General features: G+C 43.1%; 1 protein-coding gene across 10 annotated transcripts in view; it reads left to right on the forward strand.

Moving 5' to 3' along the window:
- The first annotated feature begins 4,843 nt into the window (after positions 1–4,843).
- The window catches only part of KALRN (kalirin RhoGEF kinase), a 645,945-nt gene continuing 627,906 nt past the window's right edge, over positions 4,844–22,882 (forward strand). For 4 of the 10 annotated variants that reach the window (XM_023214994.2, XM_023215026.2, XM_023215006.2 and 1 more), the window contains exon 1: positions 17,345–17,542. In XM_023214994.2, the coding sequence (XP_023070762.1) occupies positions 17,476–17,542 (67 nt within the window). In that variant the 5' untranslated portion in view covers positions 17,345–17,475. Of the gene's footprint in view, positions 4,914–17,318; positions 17,543–22,882 lie in introns of those variants that run through there. The other 6 variants (XM_023214951.2, XM_023214959.2, XM_023214965.2 and 3 more) reach the window with 3 other exon arrangements.

Consider the following 22,882-nt stretch of genomic DNA (forward strand, 5'->3'; position numbering starts at 1 on the left):
CCTGAGGACTTAAGGCTGCAGTACTCCCACCCATTAATTCCTACTCTTTCCCATGGCATGCACATATGCAGAGCCACTTGCAAATCCTCATCCTTCCAGTCATTCAGGTGCGTAGCTTGGGATCATCCTTGATTGTCCCTGCTCTTCCTCTGGAGTTCCTCAGCTCTGAATCCCCTTGCCAGTCCTACCGCCACTCTCCAGTTCAGAAGTTTAATGATACAACATTGGGACTACTGCAATAGGCTTCAAACCTGACTCCCAATCTATTCTCCCCATTACTGTCTGATACGTCTTCCCAAGCACAATCTTTGAACCGTGGCATGCTCCTGCTCCAAGTAGCTCCCACTCGATAAAGTAGCAACTCCTTAACTTGGCATCCCAGGCTCCAAAGCACTGCAGCATTGCTGCCATGGTCATAAGGCTGGCCTGGGTGTGCATCCTAGCTCTGCCACTTATCAACTGTGACATAATGGGCAATTTTCTTGACTTCTGTGAACCCATTTACTTCTTTGTGATAGGGGGTTTTTACATAGAATTGTTTCAAAGAATAAATGAGATCATGAATATAAAGCAGTTAGCCTAGAATATACCGACTACTCAAAGGTATTATTTTAAGGACCTCTAGGCTCTGCCCCCGGTATTACCTGTCCCATAGGCTTAGCTCCAGTGACTTGAACTACTTGGTGATCTCTGTGCCTTTGCTCCTGTTTTTCCATCCTCTAATATTCATCTTTTTGTGGTGTTCCATTATATATTTTGTGCCATAGGCATTTGTGTACTTGTCTTGACTTCCTTACTCAATTGTATGTTGTTTGAGGGCAGGACCTGGGTTTGACTCCTTCTGTACTATACCTGGCATAAGAGACACAAAGTTTGTGGAATGGATATTTACCTCAGTGAAACAGCTGCCTAGACTTGGGTTCCATATGAATTAGTTAATTGATAATGTGTTTATTTATAATAGCCTCATGGATATTTATTGGGTCCTACTGTGTTTAGGGGCTCGGTGGTAAAAGCATCAGGTACAGTCTAGGCCCTGTCATGTAATGGGGAAACAGGCTGGTAGAGTGGCCATAATGCACGTGGTAAGGATGGTGACAGGGCAGGTGCAGGGCTGTGGTTGGGGAGGTACAGGGCTGTGACGGGAGACACTGAGGAGGATATGGGAGCACATAGCAGAGACAACAAACATAGTCCTAACATCCCCAGGGCTTGCTGGAAGAAGAGGTCGTTCACCTGAGACTAGAAAGATGAGTAGAACCTTGACTCAGGTACATAGTAAAATTGCTTTAAGTCTCAGTTTAAAAAAATCTTGTTTTATTTGCATTCACTCGCAAGCACTTACAGAAATACTTCCTTAGTACTGGCTTTTCTGAAATGATCTCTCACTCTCAACCAAGGCAGTTATTAACATTTGAAGGTTTCTAGGGACTGAGACAAGGGTTGTTGATTGTATTCAAATTTTAAGAAACACCAAGCCAACAGCTGTGGCTGGAGATGGAAAGTTTTCTCTTTTAAGAACTGGGTGGAAGATTATTCTCTTCTCTTTGGGAAAAGATAATCATATATTTTCATGCTTTCAGGGTGGGGCCTATTCTGTTTTTGTTTGTTGCTTGCTTGTTTTGTGGCTTCAGCTGTGTGGATACAGAGCAGGAAGAGGCTGGGGTGTTTTCTGACCCTACAGATAGTTCTTCTTGGGTCGGGAAGAAAGACTGTGGGAGCAAACATGATGTGCAGCTGCAGAGGAAGCCGAAGGGATTTTTGCATGAAGAACAGTCTTGGGGATGAGGAACTGTATACAAGTCAGGAAACTTGACACCAGGGAGAGGCGGCCACAGAAGATAAGGGGTCATCTCTGTAGACCCTGTACAAAAGAAATGTACAAGAGGAAAGCAAATGGATTAAGAATCATTGTGATGGAATAATCAGAAAGATTATGAATGATACTTACATTTTTCTTTAAAAGGGATTACTTTTTTGGCTTAATGCTTGCACTCTGTTCTGTTACTTTATTATGTTATTGTTAAAGGTATTAAACTGTGCTTTTTAACCACACCTAACATTTAGGACCCAGAGCCCAAGGCATCTACTGCCACCTGGTGGAAGAGTATACCACCTGTGGGATTTGGAATTGATGAGACTATACATTGATTGAAAATTGATTCTGCAGTCAAAATGTGGAATCATAGAACATTAGAATTGTTGGAGATATTCAAGATTACATAGTTTTTCTTCTAATAAAACCCAACATCTTTTTATATACAGTATTTTAGTTGAATACCTCCAGTGACAGAGAGCTCATGATCTGGCCTGACAGGCTATTTCGTTATTCATTCTTGTTAGTTAGAATTTTTTTTCTTTTTATTTATTTTTTAATAGAAAAGTCACTTGTATTTATTTGTCTTCATGTTTACCTCTGGAAAAACTCATAAGTGTAGTGATTCATCTACATAATAAGCCTTCAAATATTTGAAGGAACGTGTTTGTTTCCCCCACAATCTTTTTGTCTTCAGGTTAAACAGTCGTAGTTCCATATTTATTATTCTGACATCATGCTTTTCAGAGTCCCCATAGCATTTCTTTCTTTCCTCTAGTTGCATTCTATGTTGCCAATGTTCCTGCTGCCAGAATTGGATCCAACCCGGTGTTCCAGACATGATCAGCTTAGTGAACTCTAGTACCTGCAGGCTGTCTGAACACTGAACTTCTAACACATTCTGTATAGTATGAGTTAGCTTTCTGTAGTCTTTCCACAATGCTGACTCCTCTTAGGTTTGTGGTAACTGAAAGCCCAAGAATTTGTATCCTTTCCCACACTGTAAAACTTTTTTTTAAAAAAGCTAAAAGCAAGGCTGTACTTTAAAAAGAAAGCTTAATTATACAAGTTTAACACAAATACATTCTGAATTTCAGAGGTTACTCGTAAAGCCAAAGCCTTTTTGAACTCCATACCAACTCAGTTTCTCTTTGGAGGCAGATCCTGATACTAGTTATTAGGGGTCCTTCCAGACCTTTCTGTGCATTTACATAGATAGATAGATAGATATCAGCAGAAATGTGTAAATTTGTGTATGTGTGTTTGAGGTTAACATATCATTTTGCAAGTTTTCTGCATGCAACATGTCCTGGAAATCTTCTGCATAGTGTATTTCGCAGTGTGGATATTCTGTAGTTTTCTTAGCAAGTCTTCGATTATTTCTGGTTTTTAAAATCATCATAAGCAGCGTCTCCTTGTACACATGTACAAGTGCTTCTTTAGGGTAGATACAAAAGACTGGGTGAATGATACATATATGTTTATTTTTAAATGTAGATCTCAGACATGAAATTTGCCCTTGTTAATTTTGACCTAGTGTTCGAATCTGCCCAGATAATTTTACGTCTTGATTTTGGTCATCTATTATAATATTAAGCCCACTATACCAGTTTTGCATCATCTGCCCATAGTATAAGCATATCTTTGATCTGATCTAAGGAAGTGATTGTTTTAAAAGTCAAATACAACATTTAAGGGAGGAGCTCTGTGGCCATCACCAGAGACCTGCATTCCACCTAAAACTCACTGTATTCTCCTAACAAACACTTTGGTCCGTGCAGTTTATCTACAGCAATTCTACCCAACTATACACTCATCCCATTCATTTTTCACCATCTTATATACAAGAATTTCATGGGGGACATTTGTAAAAGGCTTAGCAGAAATCCAGACTCACTTTCTATGACATTCTCCTGTCTACTGTAGCGGGACTGTCGTGGAGGGAAATGAGAACAGCACACATTGCTCCCGGGCACGTGTTATTTAAGATAGATCCTGGTAACACTTTAATGAGCAATGTGTTTATGTACCTCCATGCAAGAGTGTATTCAGTTTCAAAGATATCAAGAAAAAATCAGCTGTGCTCTCCCAGTTGCCTGTCTTACCTATATGTTCTCAGTCTAGTTGCTCTCCCAGGGAAACTGTCTGATGGCTGAGACATAGCTGCTTTAGTGACAAGCTCATGGGTTATATTTCCAATGTTATTCAGGTAATTTGTCCCGCCCCATCATAACATAACAGAGGTAAAGGAGCTGGGCACAGTGCCTCACGCCTGTAATTCCAGCACTTTGGGAGGCTGAAGCAGGCAGATCGCTTGAACCTAGGAGTTCAAGACCAGACTGGACAACATAGGGAGACGTCGTTTCTACAAAAAATACATAAATTAGCTAGATGTGGTGGCACACACCTGTAGTCCAGCTACTCAGGAGGCCGAGGTGGGAGGATCCCTTGAGCCTGAAAGAGAGCCAAGATCAAGCCACTGCACTCCAGCCTGGGCGACAGAATGACGCCCTGTCTTAGAAAAAACAGGCAAACAAAGAACAACCCCAAAACAAAAACAAATAAACAAAAAACAGAGGCATCCTCACACAGACATCCACAGGCCTAGTGCACGTATGTGTGCCTTGACACGTAGTTATCCTCACAAAGTTGTCTCTGTAAACATGGTAAAAGGACTTCCCCTGAGTCACAGCCTTACTGGCTCGCTTTGCATCATCATAAAAAGTATAGAAGTGATAAGCAGGTAATTCTAACTTACTTTTATCTAGCTTAGAAACTTGTTATAAGACATGCCACAGATGACCCTCAAAATGGTAGTGAAGGTGAGACTGTGGTCCTGGGGTTCTGGGTGGGTGGTACAGTATGGACGCAGTGTGGCTGTCCCTGGATGCCCAGCTGCAATTGCATCAGGCTACATGGCTTCCCAGGCTAGGGTCTGGCAGCACCATTGCCCTTCTGTAGGTAGCCAGGCTTGGGTTCTTCATTGAGGAAAAGTTCTTGTGTTCCCTCATTTTTAGGGCAACTAGTATGGAAAATATAACCTCAACTATCTTTGATGTAATCTCCAAGGGAAAAGTTGCTCCAACTTTTTCTTACTGTAAGTAGAAATTCTGTTTCGCATTTTTTCCTTCAATGGGCCTGAGCTATCAAAGGCTCGGCAAAGCTACAGCCAAGTAACTCTTCTCCAGAATCCCACAGCTGGCTTTATTTGGGGGGTGAGGTGGTGGTGGTGCCAGTTCTGCTTCAGAAAAGTAGAAGAAACAACAAATACTCCTTTAACAAAGCTAAAAAACATGGTGAGGAATGCAGAAGGGAAGTGATACCAAATGAGTGAATTGTGCCCCTTTTGCACTCTGCAGTGTCCCTTTACTTTGGGCACTACGTTAGGTGCTTGGTGCTGATGGAAGGCAGCAGTGGGGTAGGATATAAACTATATGATCATGACAAACAGTGACTTCAGTTCAGACGAGTTTACAGTGTGGTAAAAATAGTCTGCAGACAACATGAATGCGGTGAACTAACCAGTGTTTCTCTTGAAAGAGTTAGATTGATGCTTGGGTAAATAAACCACCCTTATAATAAAGAAGAGTCCACCTTTTATTTTTCATCAGTGCAAAGCTACATTGATTCTTCACATGCAGGCATGATAAACAGAATCAAAGCTTCTGCTGCTTGTTTCCAGTTAAACAGACCTATCCTAGGTAAACCTGTATTTCCCTCTGAGAGCACCCCTTCCTTCTGGTACTTGATTGACCCCCTGCCTTGGGCAGGGTTAACCCCCCTCCACTTTTTTCTTGAGTTACTGCTAGAAAGCAGAAACTCTGTGAGCTCCTAGAGAGCAGCCTTGGTGTTCTGTTCCTTCATGTATTTCCAGGCATCGTCCAGGGTGTGACATCTTGTAGGCACTTAGTAAATGCTTGTTGAGTGAATGAAAGCTGCCCTTCATCTATTCCCCATTCATTTATTCAGCACATATTTATTGAGTGACTTCTCCATGCCAGGCGCTAGGGATACACCAATGAACAGGACCTGGTTGGGAAGACAGATGATAATATGGGGACACTAATATGGTGTTGAAAAAGTACAGGATGTGGTGGGCGCAGATGCAAGGATGGCTGGCCCAGCTGAGTTGGCCAGGAAGGCTTCCTGGAGACCTGAAGAATTAGCGCAGATAGCTAGATGAAGGCAGGATGGGAAACAGTGTTCCACGCCTAGGAAGAACATATGCAGGGATCCAAAGGGAAGAGATAGCTTAGCATGGAAACGTGAAAGCTGACAACATAATGATAATCATAAACACATACATAATGCTTTCTGTGTGCCAGATATTATTCTAAGCTCCTTACATTTATGAAGTTATTTAAATACTATTGTCATCCCCATTTTACAGAAAATGGAGGCACAAAGAAGTTTAGTAATTTGACTGATCTCACACAACTGTTAGAATTGGCATTTAAAGGGAGTTGGCTGCGGAGCCTTGGTGGTGATAAAATAATTATTATGCCTGTGTGTGTGTAGCACTGATTCCCAGTGAGAATCCTGGCATGCGGTTAGATATGCATGGGCCTTGTGGTAGTAATCAACTTGGAAATTGTCTTGTTAAGACTGACAGAACTCGTGGCATATCCTGATTGTTGAGTCTGTCTTTGTCAGGCAGATGATGAGATTCCTTGCCTCAGTGGATGGTTTTGTTGTATCTTATCCTATGTGAACAGGCTGCAGGGAGGGTGCCCCTGACCTCCTAGTGAGAAGGGACTTGGGGGTCAAACAACAGTTTAACTGTGGATGACCAAATCACATTCTTCACTGTAGATTCCCATCCCTAAATGAGGAGAAGGAGGAAAATGGTTTAAAGACCAATACCCAGAAATGGCCGACCTCTACTGGTGCTTTGCCACTGTGTGTGGTTGTTGGAGCTACAGGCTGTGAGGAAGAATAGTTTGGTTGATTGCCAACTTGGCCGCGAGGGAGTGGGCCTGAAAGTGGGTTAAGGCATTGGTTCTGCTTTCTTTTCTTCCAGTTTGTAAATGGTAATCCAACCCCAAGTCTTTAGTGCACTGGCGTTGTGCAGCCCCTCCCTGTGACAGGTCATGGTGGCTGGGCCTTGGCCTCTGACTTCCAAATTCCCAACTTTCCCCCAGGCTTCAGTATGACCACTTCCTCTGAATCCCTGTTGCTGCTACAGTCAGACCCAGCACGGAGTGGTGTCCTCAGCAGCCTCCTCACTGCCTGCTGCCACTTGCTCAGGAAAAGCACATGAGCTGCACATCAGTGTTTGGAAAAATTAATGCTTTCAAGATGAGCTCCATACAGTTTTAGCACGTCTATCTCTCTCACCAGCTGAAAGAAAGAAGCATGCTTAGACAATTACTCCCCAAGGGAGCCCAAGGACTGGCTTTGTTTATTGAGTGTTTTTAGTTACAACACGTGAAGTTCTGGGATTTTTTTGGCTTTGGCTTCTTTTTTCTGTTTTTGGTTATGGGAATATGAGTGGATTGCCAATTAACAGGGCACTTGGAGGTTTCAAAATTGTGAAAGGCATGTTTCTTACGTGGGCACAATTGCTGAGTCTTTGGGATAAAGAGCTCAGTAAGATGTGACAGATGGAATCCAGGCTCAGGGCTTACCTCAGACCAGCACTGCAACCAGATGTTCAGAGTCTTCCATATGCAGCTGTTTGGAGCCACAGCTCCACCTGTGAGGGCCCCGTTCCCTTTCCTCAGACACCCCACATCTTTACAGTCTTCCGATAGATGTACCACGTAATGACACAGTCACAGTCAGCTTTCACCTTACTTTACCCTGTGTCACCTCCCACCACCTTCAGCTTCCCCCACCTGATGCATAAAACTCTAAGTAGAGATGGCAGGTTTTAAAGCCTGAGGTTTGGGGAGTCAGAGCCCATTGTACAAGGGCAGGGATGGCTGACTTGAAAGCCTGTGTATTACAATTCTTCCTGCCTTCCTGCCTGTCTTTGGCAGACATCACTAATTGACGGCGCCATTCTTTCGCCATCCATCCTGTAAGTAGCTGCATAATCTTCAACACAAAACTCTGGACAGTCACTGCCCTTTGGTTAGAGCTGGAACTTGAGATGCAACATAGTTTCCATTGCTGACCAAAATCCCATAAGGTGTCTAAGTGGCTGATAAATGAATGGTTTGAGAGGAGTTGAGGTTCTTCCTGAATGCTTGTTATGGAGAACCCATCGTGACTCTTGTGGTAAGTAAGGGATGTGGAACAAAGTGGGGAATGAATAGCGTTTTCTCATGATATAGTGATGGAACTTTATCTGCCAGTCACTTGAACAGGTGGATAAGTCTGGTGAATTTTTTACTGTGACCTGTGGGTTCTCTGAAGACAATTTCATATTCTAGACCTTATGAGTAGGGGGTAGAGAAGGAAATTGCTGCCGTGGCCCTGAGGAGCACCTCCTTTTTCAGAAAAGATTTGAGCCGCTACTTTAGTAGCAGCTTCAATATTTAAAATTACCAGAGTAACAAGTGCTTATAGTTAAAAAATTATAACAACATAAAATTTTATATAACACAATTCTCTAACTACCTTTCTTCATTCTTCAGGAATAACTACTGTTAATAGTTTGGTGTGTATATATATATTCTACTAGAACTCTTCTATGCATAGTGAAATACATACTGATAGTATGTATGTATATATTTATATATCTATTTTCACAAAAAGTGGGATAATACGAATTGTTTCCAATTATTTCACAAATCATATCCTTTCATTCAATAGTGGATCATGGAACGCTTTCGTGTTACTACATATAAAACTGCTTGCTCTTGTTAATGGTTTCTAAGTATAATGTAGGCTGTGTCATAATTTATCTTATTAGTTCCTTATTGTGGGACATTTAGGTTTTTTCTTTCCTTTTTATTTTTTTCTATTATAAAATACACTGCAATGTGTGTATAAGTACAGATATTTCAGTAGGTGAGAATCTTAGAAGAATTGCCAGGTTGAAGGCTATATACTTTAGAAATGTTGATTGTACTGCCAAATTGACTTGGAAGAATGTTATATCAGTTTAGTCCCCTACCAGGTTGGTTGTTTTGTTTTGTGTGTGTGTGTGTGTTTTTCTGGGGGCAATCTTATAGGTAAAATGTGGCATGCTGTAATTGCTTATTTGCATTTCCTTGATCATTAGTAATGGTCAACCTCTTTTTACTTTTTATCAGTCATTTATATTTCCTCATCTGTGAGTTGCCTGTTCATAATCTTTACTTATTTTTATACCAGGTTGTTAACTTTTTCTTAATGGTTTCTAGGAACTTTTTGTAAATTAGAGATATTAACCCTTTGTATAATTTATCATTGCCACCATGGCAAATATTTACCTCCTGCATTACCTTTTAATGTTCATGTTTTTGCAATTTTATCTACTATTTTATCCTGTGAGGACTTAAAATATATGAAAATATAATGTACTCACAGTGTTCAAAAATTAGTACAAAATAAATAGGTCTTCATGTGACCCATATACCTCTCTACCAAGCCACTTTTTCCATAGGTAACCATCAGTATTAGTTTACTGGGAACCCTCCCAGTATTTCTTTATATAAATATAAGCAAATCAGAATCCATACTTATGTTATCCCTTTCTGATCAAAAGCAGGTGAATACTAACTATCCTGCTCTATGCTTTGCATTTTTAACCCAACAGTATGTCTTGAACATCTTTTCATATCAATTCACAGAAAGCCTCATCATTCTTTATTCATAGCTGCATAGTGTTTCTTTGTGAAGGTATACTGTCATTCAGTGGGCATCAGACTTTTTTTGCTTCTGTATGCTCTAAAAGAATATTGAAAACTTTATGCCCCTTCACACATTTAAGTGGATACCTAAACATTTTTTTTTACCATGAGTTTAAAGGTTGCAAATAATACATTTTCTAGCATGTTGCGTATTATAATAGGCTTTAAACACATTTTCTTCAAAATCTTGGAGCTACGGATTTATATGAATTGGGAAAGGCAAATCTGATTGTCAAAGCAAGTAGCCAAATTAGACATACTTACTTCCTGTCAGAGAAAGTCTAATTTCACTTTTATAATTCAAACAAGCATGTTAATTAGACACCCTCTGTGACAACCCCATCTTCAGAATTCTAAGAAGAGTAGAGAGCAAGCTATGAACAAATAGATGTGGTCCTGAGACTAACCATGCTTTTTGCCTTCTAGATGAAAGAAAGCACAATCGTTTTCAACATCTCCTTGGTGATCTCATCGAATCATGGGGCTTTACTTTGCTCTGCATGCACCAATGGCTCTGTTTCGTTACCTATTACACTGTAATAAACCACCCTAAATCTTAGCGACTTAGAGCATCAATTTATCATTCTCATAATTGTGGTGCTTACCAGGCAGTTCTTCTGCTCCATGTGGTATCTGTTGGGGTGCTGGGATAGCTGGCAGCTCCAGGGTGGGCTTCCTCTGGTGGCTGGGAAGGGGCTGGGACTAGCTGGGGGTCTCAACCAGCATCTGTAGTTCTCTTCCACATGGCCTTTCCATGTGACTTAGCCTTCTCACAACAAAGCAGCTAGATGTCAAGAACAGTCGTATCTATTATTGACTCCATTATTTTAAAATGTCTTTTAAAGAGTTAGGTGATACAGTCCAAGGGTCAAAATTTAAATGTGTAAGATGATTTACAGTAAAAGGTTATCCTTCTAACTACTGTCTTCAGCCTCCTGTTCTCCTTTGGTGATTTGTATATCCTTCGAAAAATTTTTAAAAATGTGTATATAAGCCAATATACTGAGTTTTGTGTCTTGCTTAGGAAAACCATCCCACCCTAAGACTATAGAAATTTTTCTTCTTGAAGTTTTATAGTTTTTTTTCCCCCATGGTTATCTTTAGGCTTTATTGAGTGCATGATGTGAGGCCAGGATTGATGGACATTTCGGGATGCCAAATAATTGCTGTTCACTATGCTGATGGTCCATCGGGAACTTTGTGTTGTTTCTCTTCTCCTCAGTGCTGAGGGTCATCCACGTGTGTCACAAGGTATAGTCAAAATAGTTTTCATAATTGAATCTCCAGTGGAACTTGCAAACCTGTGTCAGAAAGAGGAGGTCACATGAGTTGGGGCAGCTGGACATTTTCATTTCCCTAGTGAGGGAAGGAGAGTGTCACAGGAATTAGAGGAAATGTAAGCTCTAAGAATCTGCCCCCTCCTGAAGGGCAGGTAGAGAAGCTTGGGAAACTTGGAGCAGTGACTTGACTCTTAACTGTGGTCCCATGAATTGAGAATTTCAGCGTGACCTGAGCTTGTTTTTGTTGCAGGAGAATGCACTAATCTTTATGAAGTATCCACTATGTATTAAGTGTAGTGCTTTGGATTTTATATGCTGTTTTGTCTTTTCCTCATGAAGAGTTCAAGTTTTATGGGATTAGTCTTATCTTCATTCAAAAGATGAAGAAACTGAGATGTGGGAAGTTACTCCAAAGCCTCAGCCCTTTCCCAATACCTCGAAGGCTTGGAAATTAATGGTACAGAAGGTATAAAAAGGTTTATAGAATTTACGAGACTCGATTATTTTTAAGGACCATAAGCAGAGTTCATTTGTTGAAAAGTAAGGTGATCTTTGCAAATAGTTTTATTTTTTCTTTTTGAAAATAAGAACCAAGGAAGAGGGAATTCAAATTGGCTAGTGTGCAAGTAATTTCATTATCTAGCTCAATGTGTATGTATGTAGGGAGCCAGGGCATTCAGGTGAGTCAGATATTCTGATTTAACAGTGGGTGGCCCTGTGTAACACACACAGATTATATACTTTCCATAAACAGACAAAAATACTCAAGGGACTATAGCAAAAAAGGGACTAAGTAGAAAAAAAAGGTTGAGCTCTAGATATGTGCTAACCAAAATTTAGCATTTATTTGACAATACAGTGGGTTCCTTTTGACATGGTTGAACTTCACATTCATTATTATCAATCCCAGTCCTCATGGTATGGTGCCTGATTTTACTGGGCAGACCTACTGAGGGGGGCTATCTGGAAAAGTTCCTGAAGGGGATGGAGAAGGGCATGGGATGGAGAGAGCAGGTAGAGGTTCACAGGAGGGCTCCGCCTGGCCTAAGGAGAGAGGCTTCAGCTGTGGTGACTGGCAACTTAGCTTCCTGATTCTCTGATGGTGACCTCAGGGACTGAGAGATGTGAGGAACATTTAAGAGAAGCCAGACCTCCTGAGGGGTGAACGGCCTCCTGTCAACCATGAAGTAACACTACCTCCTTTGATGGGCAGAGAAATGACTCTTGGTGGAAATGAGATGGAGGAACTGTGTGACTGGCTGCGAGGGAAGCAGAGGAGGTAATAGTGAACTCTGGAATGCAGAGGCTCATGGATCAGTTCTGAGAGGGTCTCTCCAAATATGTACCAGCTTCCCCCCCCGCCCCCGCCCCAGGAAGAACTCCTTTGCAATGTAGGTGCCTTGGGGAAGGCAGCCAACCAGGTGTTCATGCTAAGTAGGAAATGGGAGGTCAGGGCAGTGAGGGAGGATGGAAGGAGCACCAACTTCCGTGATTGACTTCATCGGGATGGCCTCACAGGGACATGCCTGTGAAGACCTAGAGAAGGGAGTCATGGACCATGCTCCCTGACTGCAGATATCCACCCCCACCACTGCTTACCTAAGGCCTGCACTCCTCTATGCCTTCCTTTGACATAGGCTTTATCTTTTGCCAAAATAGGAATATTTCCTAAGGGCCTAAATATTAAGCTCTCATCATAAATACCTTGGATGGGATGAAGTTGTCATGGTACTTTTCACAGGACTTAATGGAGAGGGCATGGGGCCCAGAATAGATGAGCTTCGTAAGGTCACGAAGGAGGAGAAGGGACTGGCTCTTGGGTGGGCAGTGGGGGGTATTGGGATGGCATGCTATGTTAGAGATTCAGTGCAACCTGGGGGTTCTATTGACTGCTGGGGGAACTAGAAGCCCCCAGAGAAGTGGTAAGGAGGGGTCAGGTTTTCACCACTTAACAAGGTGGTTTAGAGCCCAGGGCAGTGAAAGGTTGTCTTCCATGAGCTGGGCATACCTCAGCCAAGGCAGAGTTAAAGATCCTCAGCAGAGGTCAGAGGTGAGCCAGGTGAAAGCTACACAAAAGCTGAGGCAAGGCAGAATAATTAGCTTCTGCCTTTTCCTTCTGCTGCCTGGCCTGATATTTGAGGTGACATTTAAAGCCATTGTACAGATGTGCAATGGAACTGTGGCAGAACGAAGGCTTTCTGGAGCCTGTGGAGAGGTGAGGCTGATTTCTCAGCCTCCTGGCTGGCAGCTTCTCACCCCTCCATGTGGGGCTCTCTACTGGGCCTTGAAAGGAGAGAGGCTCCTCTGCCTTCCAGGTGAGCATACTCTAATGGGGGACTCAGACTCTCCCTCCTTACTGGATTCTCAGGGTGTTGGGGGAGGTGGGGTACACACTAGAATTCAAGATAGTGACACGAAGCCAGTGCTGAGGGTAGGAGAGGAGAGCAGGGACTGAAGTGGATGGATCACCATGGCAGAATTCTCTGGGGAGCTTGTTAAAAATGCAGGCCTCTGGGAATGAGGCCTCGTTATCTGCATGGATAACCAACCCTCTAAGGTGATTCTGCTGCCCATTAAACTTTGAGAACCTCTGAGATAGAGAATGTGTGAGGTTAGCTGGAAAGGGCCTCTTGGGAGGGATGGACTCGAATTTCAGTGTCTAGGTGATACTTGCTGTAGATACTGTCCTCAGGCGTGGACCTAAGAAGCCCGTTCACCTAGGGACACTAAACTCATGGGAGAGACTGGCAGGGGTCCAAGCCACCCTTGAAATGGCATCCCTGAGAATGTGTTGCCCCAGGCTCCACTCCACCACTTGGGCACTAATCGCCAAGGGGGCAGAAGTGGTATGGGAGGTGGCTGAGGATGCTGTCTACTGGAGTGTTTGATTCATGTTACAACTGAAGCACAGCTTGCAGGGCAAAATGGTAGCCAGGTGGAGCCCGCTTCCTGGGGCAGATCAGTATGTCTGTGGATGGTCTTCATTTTGGTTTGCAGATACCAGCAACTATGCTACCTCCTGTATTGCCTTCACTTGCCAGATAGGTCCATGTGTCTGAGGAGTTGGGTCAGTGCTGCTGAGGGAACAGTGGCCATTGTTGTCCCAGGAGATGAGTGGGAAAGATTTGGGATGTGGTTGGATCTCTCCTCCCTCTGTGCTGCTTGCCTTCTGCTCCATACACTTGTGCTGGCTTTATCTGATTGGGAACACAGTGTTTTCAAGTTGGGGTGGGTGAAGAGAGGGAGAAAGAACAGTGCCAAGGAAAGAAGAAGGAACATCGAAGAGAAAGGAACACATCCATGTTGTGATATCAAATAACTGCTGAACATCGGCCCTCTGGAGTGGGCATCGGCCCTCTGGAGTGGATGGGCTGTTGCTGGCCTGGTGACACTGCCTGACCCTGGAAAACATGTCTCTATAGCCAGCTGGGTGGGCTGGAGGAAACATGCCAACGGGAATAGCTGTGCTTGCTTTGACCATGATGAAAGAAGGAGCCACTGTGGAAGCATTGTATAAGACAAAACAAAAACAACAACAAAAACCTTCTAATAAGGCTGTGTCCTGGCCAATATCGTTTCTAATTGCACTGCAGTTAAATGGCAATGCTGACAGTCTCTTGGAACATTTTATTCAACTTCTGGAGGGGCTGCATTTCAAGTAAGACTTATGAGGCTCTGTGGGAGATGAAGAAATGAGCAGTGGTGGGCTGGGGAGTTCCAAGGAGCCCAGCTTGATGGGTTGAAGCCAATCTTGAGTAAAACTCCAGGCTGAATGGGTTCACCCTGGGGCTGACCCGATGGGCATTGCTTATGTTCTTAGGTCTGTTTGCGGGGGAAGTGCTTGCACCCATATTATTTTTGACAGTCTTTATTCCCTTTTCCTCTGCAAATGAGACTGTGTGGACTGTTTTGCCCTTGATTACTGGAGGGAGAGGAACAGGGCCAGCTTCTTTCTCCAGCCCCAAGAATGAGACTTGTAGCACTAGCACCATTAGGGCACTCTCTGGGACTTTCGGCCTCATAGTCAGATGCTCTTCCCCTGCCCCTTCCCCTGTCTAGGTCTCCTGCCATGATGGGAGCCTCCCGTTTCAGATTTCTCCCAAGTTGTGTTAGAAAAAGTCTTTTTGGCATTCTTATTTGGAGATGCACTCTCTCTGCAGTTATAAGTCAAGGGCCAAAGAAAAAGATAAAAAGCCCTTAGTTAATAAGTGGCCACATTTGGACCCTCCACTCAATCTGTGCCCATGGCATGTCAGCGCTGCCCTGGAGGGGCCTCCCTCGGGGTTCCTGTTAGGAAACAGCCATGTTTCCCCAGGTCCTGCCCTACTGGAGGGCTGCCATATCTTAGTGAAACATGTCACAATTTCCCGGGAATCTCTTAGCGCCCCTGAAACTCTCAGGAAGGAGACAGATGGGCACCTATGAGTTACCTGACCTTAAACAAGTTATTTAATCTTGTAGAACATGGGTTTTCTCTTCTGTATACTAGAGAAAGCGATTCCCATCCTACAGACCTTGCAGGGCAAGCAGGAGATGATAGTTATGAAAGTACTTTGTGAACGAAAAAGTACTGGCCACATGTGAGCGATGGATTCTTGTTATTCGTGAGGGGCAGAACACCGGGTTACTTCTCTCTGGAGGGAGGAGGAGGGGTTTGCATTCTTGTGTTAACTACACACTGGAGTCTTGTCCATTTAAGGTAATAAGCAAATAATGCTAACAGAGCCTGAGAGGTAGCTTCTTGGGTGGTGATATCTCTGCTGAGACCCAATGCTGCCCTTTAAGAAGAAACCACAAGGCAGCTGGGGGGCAGGGGCAGGCAGTGGAGGTTGTGGCTCTGCTTGCTTTCTCCCTCTCCCTCCTGGCTTCTACCCCCTGGATGTGCCTCCTCCCAGGTCTGAGTTCTTCAGAAATCGGCAGCCTGTCTCATCTTGGAGGTATAAGTTCCAAGGAAGAGCTGGTGCCGAGGGAGACATGCCTGCCAGTTGCCTGATGGAGACCAGGAGGCCCGGAGACCACCATTTCTGCTAGGACAGTGAGAAGGCATTGCTGGCATGGCCTAAGCTGCAAAGAGCTGTGATGAATGTGCAGATGGCTGTTGGGTAGTTTTTAGGCTTGGGAGAACAAGGTCTTCCTAGACCTAGGGACTCCTCAGGTTTCATTTCAGTGAGCAGCACTCCCAGTCACCTGGGTCACAGGCTGGCCCACTGTAAGACGGACTGTGTGTGGGGCAAGGACTGGGCACCCTGTCATGCCCCAAAGGCCTTAGATAATGCCCAGAGGCTGAGGTCTCTGCAGCTTACTCTTCTCCTTGCCTTGAAAACAACATTGTATCGGGGACTCAGACGCCCTTGCATATTCATTTGTCCAGTTAGTAATCACTTGAGTAATTGCGAAGTTCAGTGTTCTTTGAGGGACACAAAGATGATTAAAAAGCAGACCCTACCTTCATGGAGTTTATGGGTAAGAAAGGGAGAAGAGTCATATACAAAGGAGAAGGTGGAATGAAAAAAATAAAATATAAAGGAAGGAAGATCAGGGAAGTCTGCCTGGATTCTGTGGCATTTGAGTTATTTGTTGGAAAAATTAGGAGGATTTGGCCATGATGAGGTAGGAGAGTGGGGAGAGCATGCTACTGGCAGGAAGGGCAGGCGCAAAGGCCTGGGGATAGAAAACCGTGGGATGTATGAACGTGTGGGGAACTCAGAGTCTGGCAAGAGGGAGAGGGGTTGAGAGGTGAGGGAGAACCTTGTATCTACCAGTATCTACCAGGTGCGACACCAGAAACATTATATTCTTCTTTTACTTTGAGGCTCACAAATACTGTTCTCTCTGGTTTACAGAGGAGGAAGCTGAGGCACAGGGAGCTGAATAACTTCATCGAGGCCAGACAAGTATTAACTGGCAACCAGGATTTGGACCCATGACTGTCTCTACTATAGAGCCCATGCTTCAGAGCCCATGCTGTCTCTACTATAACAAAGGTTCCATGAAGGGACGTAGGAAGAAAGGATCTGTGGCCTTTTACTAGTCATGCAGGTCCTGCAGTCTTGAGCAAGGAGAGCCGGTGGTCCCGACAGTGAGGCAGTGAGGCGGTGAGGCAGTGAGGCAGTAAGACTCCCGGGCTCCTGGACGGGCCTCAAAGTCCAAAATGGCTGAGCTTCTGGCTTCCCATCCCACATTCTACTGGAGGAGCCACTGGCCTCTGGTGTGGGAGGCATGGAAGCCAGGATGGCAGGAGATGCTGGAAAAACATTTAAGACATGGACTTTCATTCTCAAGACCACTGCAAACCTCACGTCTTTGCGAAAGCCCTTCCTGACTCCCTCCCACGCATCTCCGACCTCCCCTTGGGTCCAGGCAGGCTCGGTCTGCACACGGCGTTGTTCTGCACTTGTTCCTTTGTTGCTGTGAAACCGGCTCCCGGCACAGTCAGCCTCTGTGTGGGAGGACTGGTGGCTGTCTTTGCAGGCAGGCATTTGCTTAGAGCAGGCTGTGTGCGAGCCCAGCGTCAAGTGATTCCGGCCTCCTGGAGTCAGCGGTGGTGGGATGAGGCTCTGCCGAGGGGACTGGCTGTGAAGGATGAGTTCAGGGTGGGATGACGGACCGCTTCTGGGACCAGTGGTATCTCTGGTATCTCCGCTTGCTCCGGCTGCTGGATCGAGGTATCCTGAGTGTGTGTATGCTTGTGTGAGAGACTGAGAGAGATAAATACACATAGAGACATAAAGAGACATGCAGAAAGACACAGCAGAGAGGGGAGGGGGGTCAAGAAGAGAGAGAAGGAATGAAACAGAGGCAAGTAGCAAACCCATGGAAAGTAAAGAAAGGCTATTTTTCTGGGGACATGTATGACCCAGCTGGGAATCTGGAGCACAGGGTCATTTGGGGAGCATCTGTGTAACAGGATCTCATTTCTTGCTGGGTTTTTCATCAAGCTCGGTACTCTAGTCAAATACAAGTTAAGCCCTGTCTTGCAGGGCTCTTGATAGAACTCTCTGAGAAGCAGTGCAGAAGGAGAATGATTCCTGCAGTAAGAAGCTGGGGGCAAACAGACTCAGGCTCAAGTCTCAGCTCTGCCACTGACCTTAGCCTGATTTATGTGACTTTTCTGAGCTTGTTTACCCATCTATGAAATGGGCACGGTAAGACCTATGTGCTGGGGTTGCTCTGGAGCTATTGTTTAATTCATACATGTAAAATATATAACATCATATCTGGTGCACACAGTAGGTGCTTAGTAAATGCTGAGTTCCTGCCTGTGCACCTCTTAGCTTTACGGAACTATTAATACCTATCCTGAGGATAGTTCCCTTTTTTGATTATCTATAGACAGAGCCGGTACAGAATTTGCGGGTAGTGGAAAGAAAAGAGAAAATCAGTTTTATTTCTCAGGTTAATCTGACCTTAATACATTTTATCATCAAATATTAATGCAATTAAAGTGTCCTGATAATGTGACACAAATCCAGATGTTCTTTTGAAAGGAAAAGCCACTGTGAACTTGTTTGGTGATTGATTTTTTAAAATGTTGAATATTATTTTTAAAAGCTTTGGCTTCTTTAAGAGGTTTTGTCAAGAACGAGATCAAACTCTTGATGGGAAAGATGGCCCTGGGGAAGCCTTGCTATACAGCCCAAGGTGTATTCATCTCTATGAGGAATAGTCTTAGTGTGCCAGGAGATCAATACCACGTGGAAGCAGAGAGCTGCACAGAGCAGGTGAACCAGGGCCCTTATCATGGGAGAAAACAAAGATGGAGGAAACCAAACAAGCACACACTAAAAGCAGTTTCTCACTAGCACCGAGAAACAGGCCAGTGGGAGCCCAGACTTGAGATGAGGGCGTTAAGAAGGGAACCAGAACTTCCTACTGATGAAGATTATAGACTGGGAGAAGGGAGAAAAGACCACTAGGTGTGAATCCTCCTTATCTGTGTGACCTCAGGCAAGTTGCTTAACCTCTCTGTATCTTCTTCCCTTCATTCGTCAAAAGGGGTGATGATGATAATGGTAGTACCAACTCAGAGGGTTGCTGTAGGGGCTGAGTGAGAAACTGTAAGTGAAATACTTATCCCAGTGCATGGCACAAACAAAGTACTCTTTAAATGGTAGTTTTCATTACCAAGACAGTTAATTCTCACTCTCCAACAAACATCCTGGGAAAGACAGGAACAGGTGGTATATAATACCCGGGAACTAAGAAAAGTCCAATTAAGAATGGTGAGAGGCTTAGAGACAATTTATACTTACATGAATTAAAACAAGATTCACACTACCATATGATGTTAATTATAAGAAGAAACTAGATGTTAATGTATAAGCTATAATACTACCAATTTATTTTTATCTTTTAGAAATGCTTGAATCCATGAGTCACAAACTTAGGTTCAAGTTCTGGCTCCATTGCCTTCTAAGTGCCCTTGAATAAAAGGCTAAGGGTAAGGACTTAAAAAATAAAAGGCATTGTTTTCTAGAGCTATACCTAACCAAATTCTCGGTTTGTTAATCTTAAAAATTGGAATACTAATAATAATGCCTACATCATAGAATTTGGGGGAAATTTATTGTGTTAGTGCATATATAGTGTCAGGCATTTTGGAAATGTCAGGTTAATGAATTTATGGGTTGATAGATTAACCTGTATCCTTGGATAGCAAAAGCTGGTTGCAAGAATTATGTGGTCTTCCATGCATGTTTGATCACCACATATGGCTGTAATTTGAAAGTTTATGTGTCTTTCTATCTATAGGGTTTTCCTTAATGTGAAGTTTTAGACCAGTAGCTCTTGACTGTGTAGGGTGTTTGATTTCCAGCTGTTTGGAGATTGGGTGTTGATTATGTTTCCCAGTTCTGGTTAATCAGTATTAAAGTATTAGACATGTGTGCATATCCACATCCATATTCAAAAAGAATTTTCAGTTATAGCACCTTTCCTCTCGTAATGAATGTTACCTAACATTGCATAGAAAATGGCATGCTTTAAAGTGGCATGTTAGGCTGGGCTAGATCATGAAAGATGCTCAATAAATATTTGTTGAAGGAATGAATGAATGAATGAATGAATGAAAGATGAACCTGCCTTTCTGGGCGGTGAACAGAATTCCCTTAGCTTTGATCTTTCTTAAGTATAACAGAATTTAGCTCCTTCGATTTGTTTGAAGATTTTATATCATTTTGCCCTCATCATTGTCATGCCTTATGTCATCTTGAAAGTAACAGGCCTCAAGAAAGTAAGGAGGGGATAGGATATGAGAAGTGGGAACTGATGAGTTTATCCCAGGAAATTGAAATAATCGATGAGCTGTTTGCTGGCCTGAGTCACTCACTTGGCTGTGACTGGAGAATAAGTGAATCTGTGATTTGACACACCTAGGAAAAGGGAGGAAACATTAGAACACATCATGGAGCTGAAATAAACTTTACAAAGAAATAACAGCGTAGGCTTGATGATTGCAGACTAATCTTTTGTCTCCCCCATCATTGTTCAGCTGAGGGTAAGGATTTAAAAAATAAAGGATATTGTTTTCTAGGGCTATACTTAACTACATGCAAGAATTTATTTGACAGTGTACTACCAGCTTGTTCAGACATTATTTTGATGATTTATTCTCCTTAATAATAGATGCTGTTTTTACGGCATTTGTTGCTGGGCGTTTGTCAATTCTGCTGATTGTATTCTGTGCTTATAGACGTTGACTAAGGAGATGGTTGCTATGGTGGGGACTGTCTTATCAAAACAAAAGAGCTCATAGAGATAAGAAGCGTGAGTTGTATATAAAAGAAGTCACATTGCTTTTTGTTGTTGAGTTTTGGTGTATTCATGGGGACCTGACAAGTAAGGTAGGGGTTTAAGTTCCTCTGTTTACATGTAATATTTTTTGGTAATGAAAGGGGAAGAATGAAAGACTGCCGCTCTTTATTCGTAGAGCATCAGGCAGCATGTGGCAGCATCCCAGCATGTGGGAATGTCCACCGCTGGTAGTACATGAGATGATTTTAGGTGATTTACAGATGTTTCTTGAGCTTATCTTGCTGGCCACTGCCTGGCACAGTCCAGAAGACAATCTGTTTTCCCTGATGCCTGCTTCTGTTGGGCTGTCAACTCCTGCCCCACCCATTCACTGTGGGCCCTCCTTAACCCCACCCATTCCTCAGCTTTTCCTTCATTCCTACCTCTAGTCTCCCTCTTCTCCTTCCAGCATCCCTGCCTGGGCTTCACACTTTGCCCTGCCTTAGTTTCTTGGCCCCAGTAGTCTCCAGTCTCCCTGGCCCTCACACTTTGCCCTGCCTTAGTTTCTTGGCCCCAGTAGTCTCCAGTCTCCCTGGCCCTCATGCTTATTCTCTGTCCCTTGTGTTCTTTCAAGGCACAGCTTTATGCTACCTGCTACAAGTATCCCCATTCCCTGGCATTTCTCTATTATTCTCTCATTGCCCAGGTTCCATCCCTTCTTATGTCTGTGCTGGGTCACCTTCGCCCCATAGATCCTGTGTCTCCAATCCTGGACCTGCCCCTACCTGTCTTCCTTGCCTCTAACCGTGAGTGCCTTTTCCTTTCAGCCATGATCTTCTTTTTGCTTTTTCTCCTACGTTTTTATGTCACCTTGCAGTCCACTAATTCCGTTTATAAAGAAGTATAAGTAAAAAAGAGTCAACTTAAAACAATATCAAGGAAACAACAGTGTAGGAGGTATGTGGATATGGTTAAAATACTGACAAGTACAAAAATTACTAATGTTTGTCATTATGTCAACATCTCACATGTTGAACTTAAGGATATGTTGAATTAGACTGCTGATTTCTTGATGCTTTTAAAAATTGACACATAATAATCGTACATGTTTATGGGTACAAGTGATATTTTGTTACATGTATACAATGTGTAATGATCAAATCAGGGTATTTAGGCTATCCATCACATCAAACGTTTCTTATTTATGTTAGGAACATTTCAAATCTTCTCTTCTAGCTATTATGAACTATACAATATAGTGTTAATGATCGTCACCCTGTGCTGTCAGACCCTTGAACTTACTCCTTCTGTCTATATGTTTGTACCTATTCACCAACCTATCATTGTACTGTTTATGCCTTAAGATGAACTTTTTTAGCTTCCACATATGAGTGAGAACATGTAATATTTGTCTTTCTGTACCTGGATTATTTCACTTAACATAATGACCTTCAGTTCCATCTATGTTGCTGTAAATGACAGGATGTCCTTTTTATAGCTGAGTAGTATTCCATTGTGTATATATAACTATTTTCTTTATCTATTCACCCATTGATGGACACTTAGATTGATTCCATATCCTGGCTATTGTGAATAGTGCTGCAGTAAACATGAGGGTACAGGTATCCCTTGATATACTGATTAATCTCTTTACCTTTGGATAAATACCCAGTAGTGGGATTGCTGGATTGTATATAGTTCTATTTTTAGGTTTTATGAGAAACCTCCATACCATTTTCCATAACATTTCCCATCAGCAGTGTATGAGTTCCCTTTTCTCCACATCCTCGCCAGCATCTTTAATTTTTTGTCTTCTTGATAATAACAGTTGTAATTGGGGTAAGATGATATCTCATTGTGGTTTTAATAGCATTTCCCTGATGATTAATGATTTTGAGCAAATATGTCTGTTGGCCATTTGTGTGTATTCTTTTGAGAATAGCCTATTTGGGCCAGGTGCGGTAGGTCACGCCTGTAATCCCAGCACTTTGGGAGGCCAAGGCAGGCAGATCACCTGAGGTCAGGAGTTCAAGACCAGCCTGGCCAACACGGTGAAACCCCTCTCTACTAAAAATACAAAAAATAGCTGGGCGTGGCAGTGTGCACCTGTAATCCCAGCTACTCAGGAGGCTGAGGCAGGAGAATCGCTTGAACTAGGGAGGCGGAGGTTGCAGTGAGCCGAGATTGTGCCACTGCACTCCAGCCTGGGTGGTATAATGAGATTCAGTCTCAAAAAAAAAAAAAAAAAAAAAAAAAAAAAAAAAAAAAAAAAA

This window comes from Piliocolobus tephrosceles, chromosome 2, assembly GCF_002776525.5.
Source record: "Piliocolobus tephrosceles isolate RC106 chromosome 2, ASM277652v3, whole genome shotgun sequence".
NCBI classification, from domain to species: Eukaryota; Metazoa; Chordata; class Mammalia; order Primates; family Cercopithecidae; genus Piliocolobus; species Piliocolobus tephrosceles.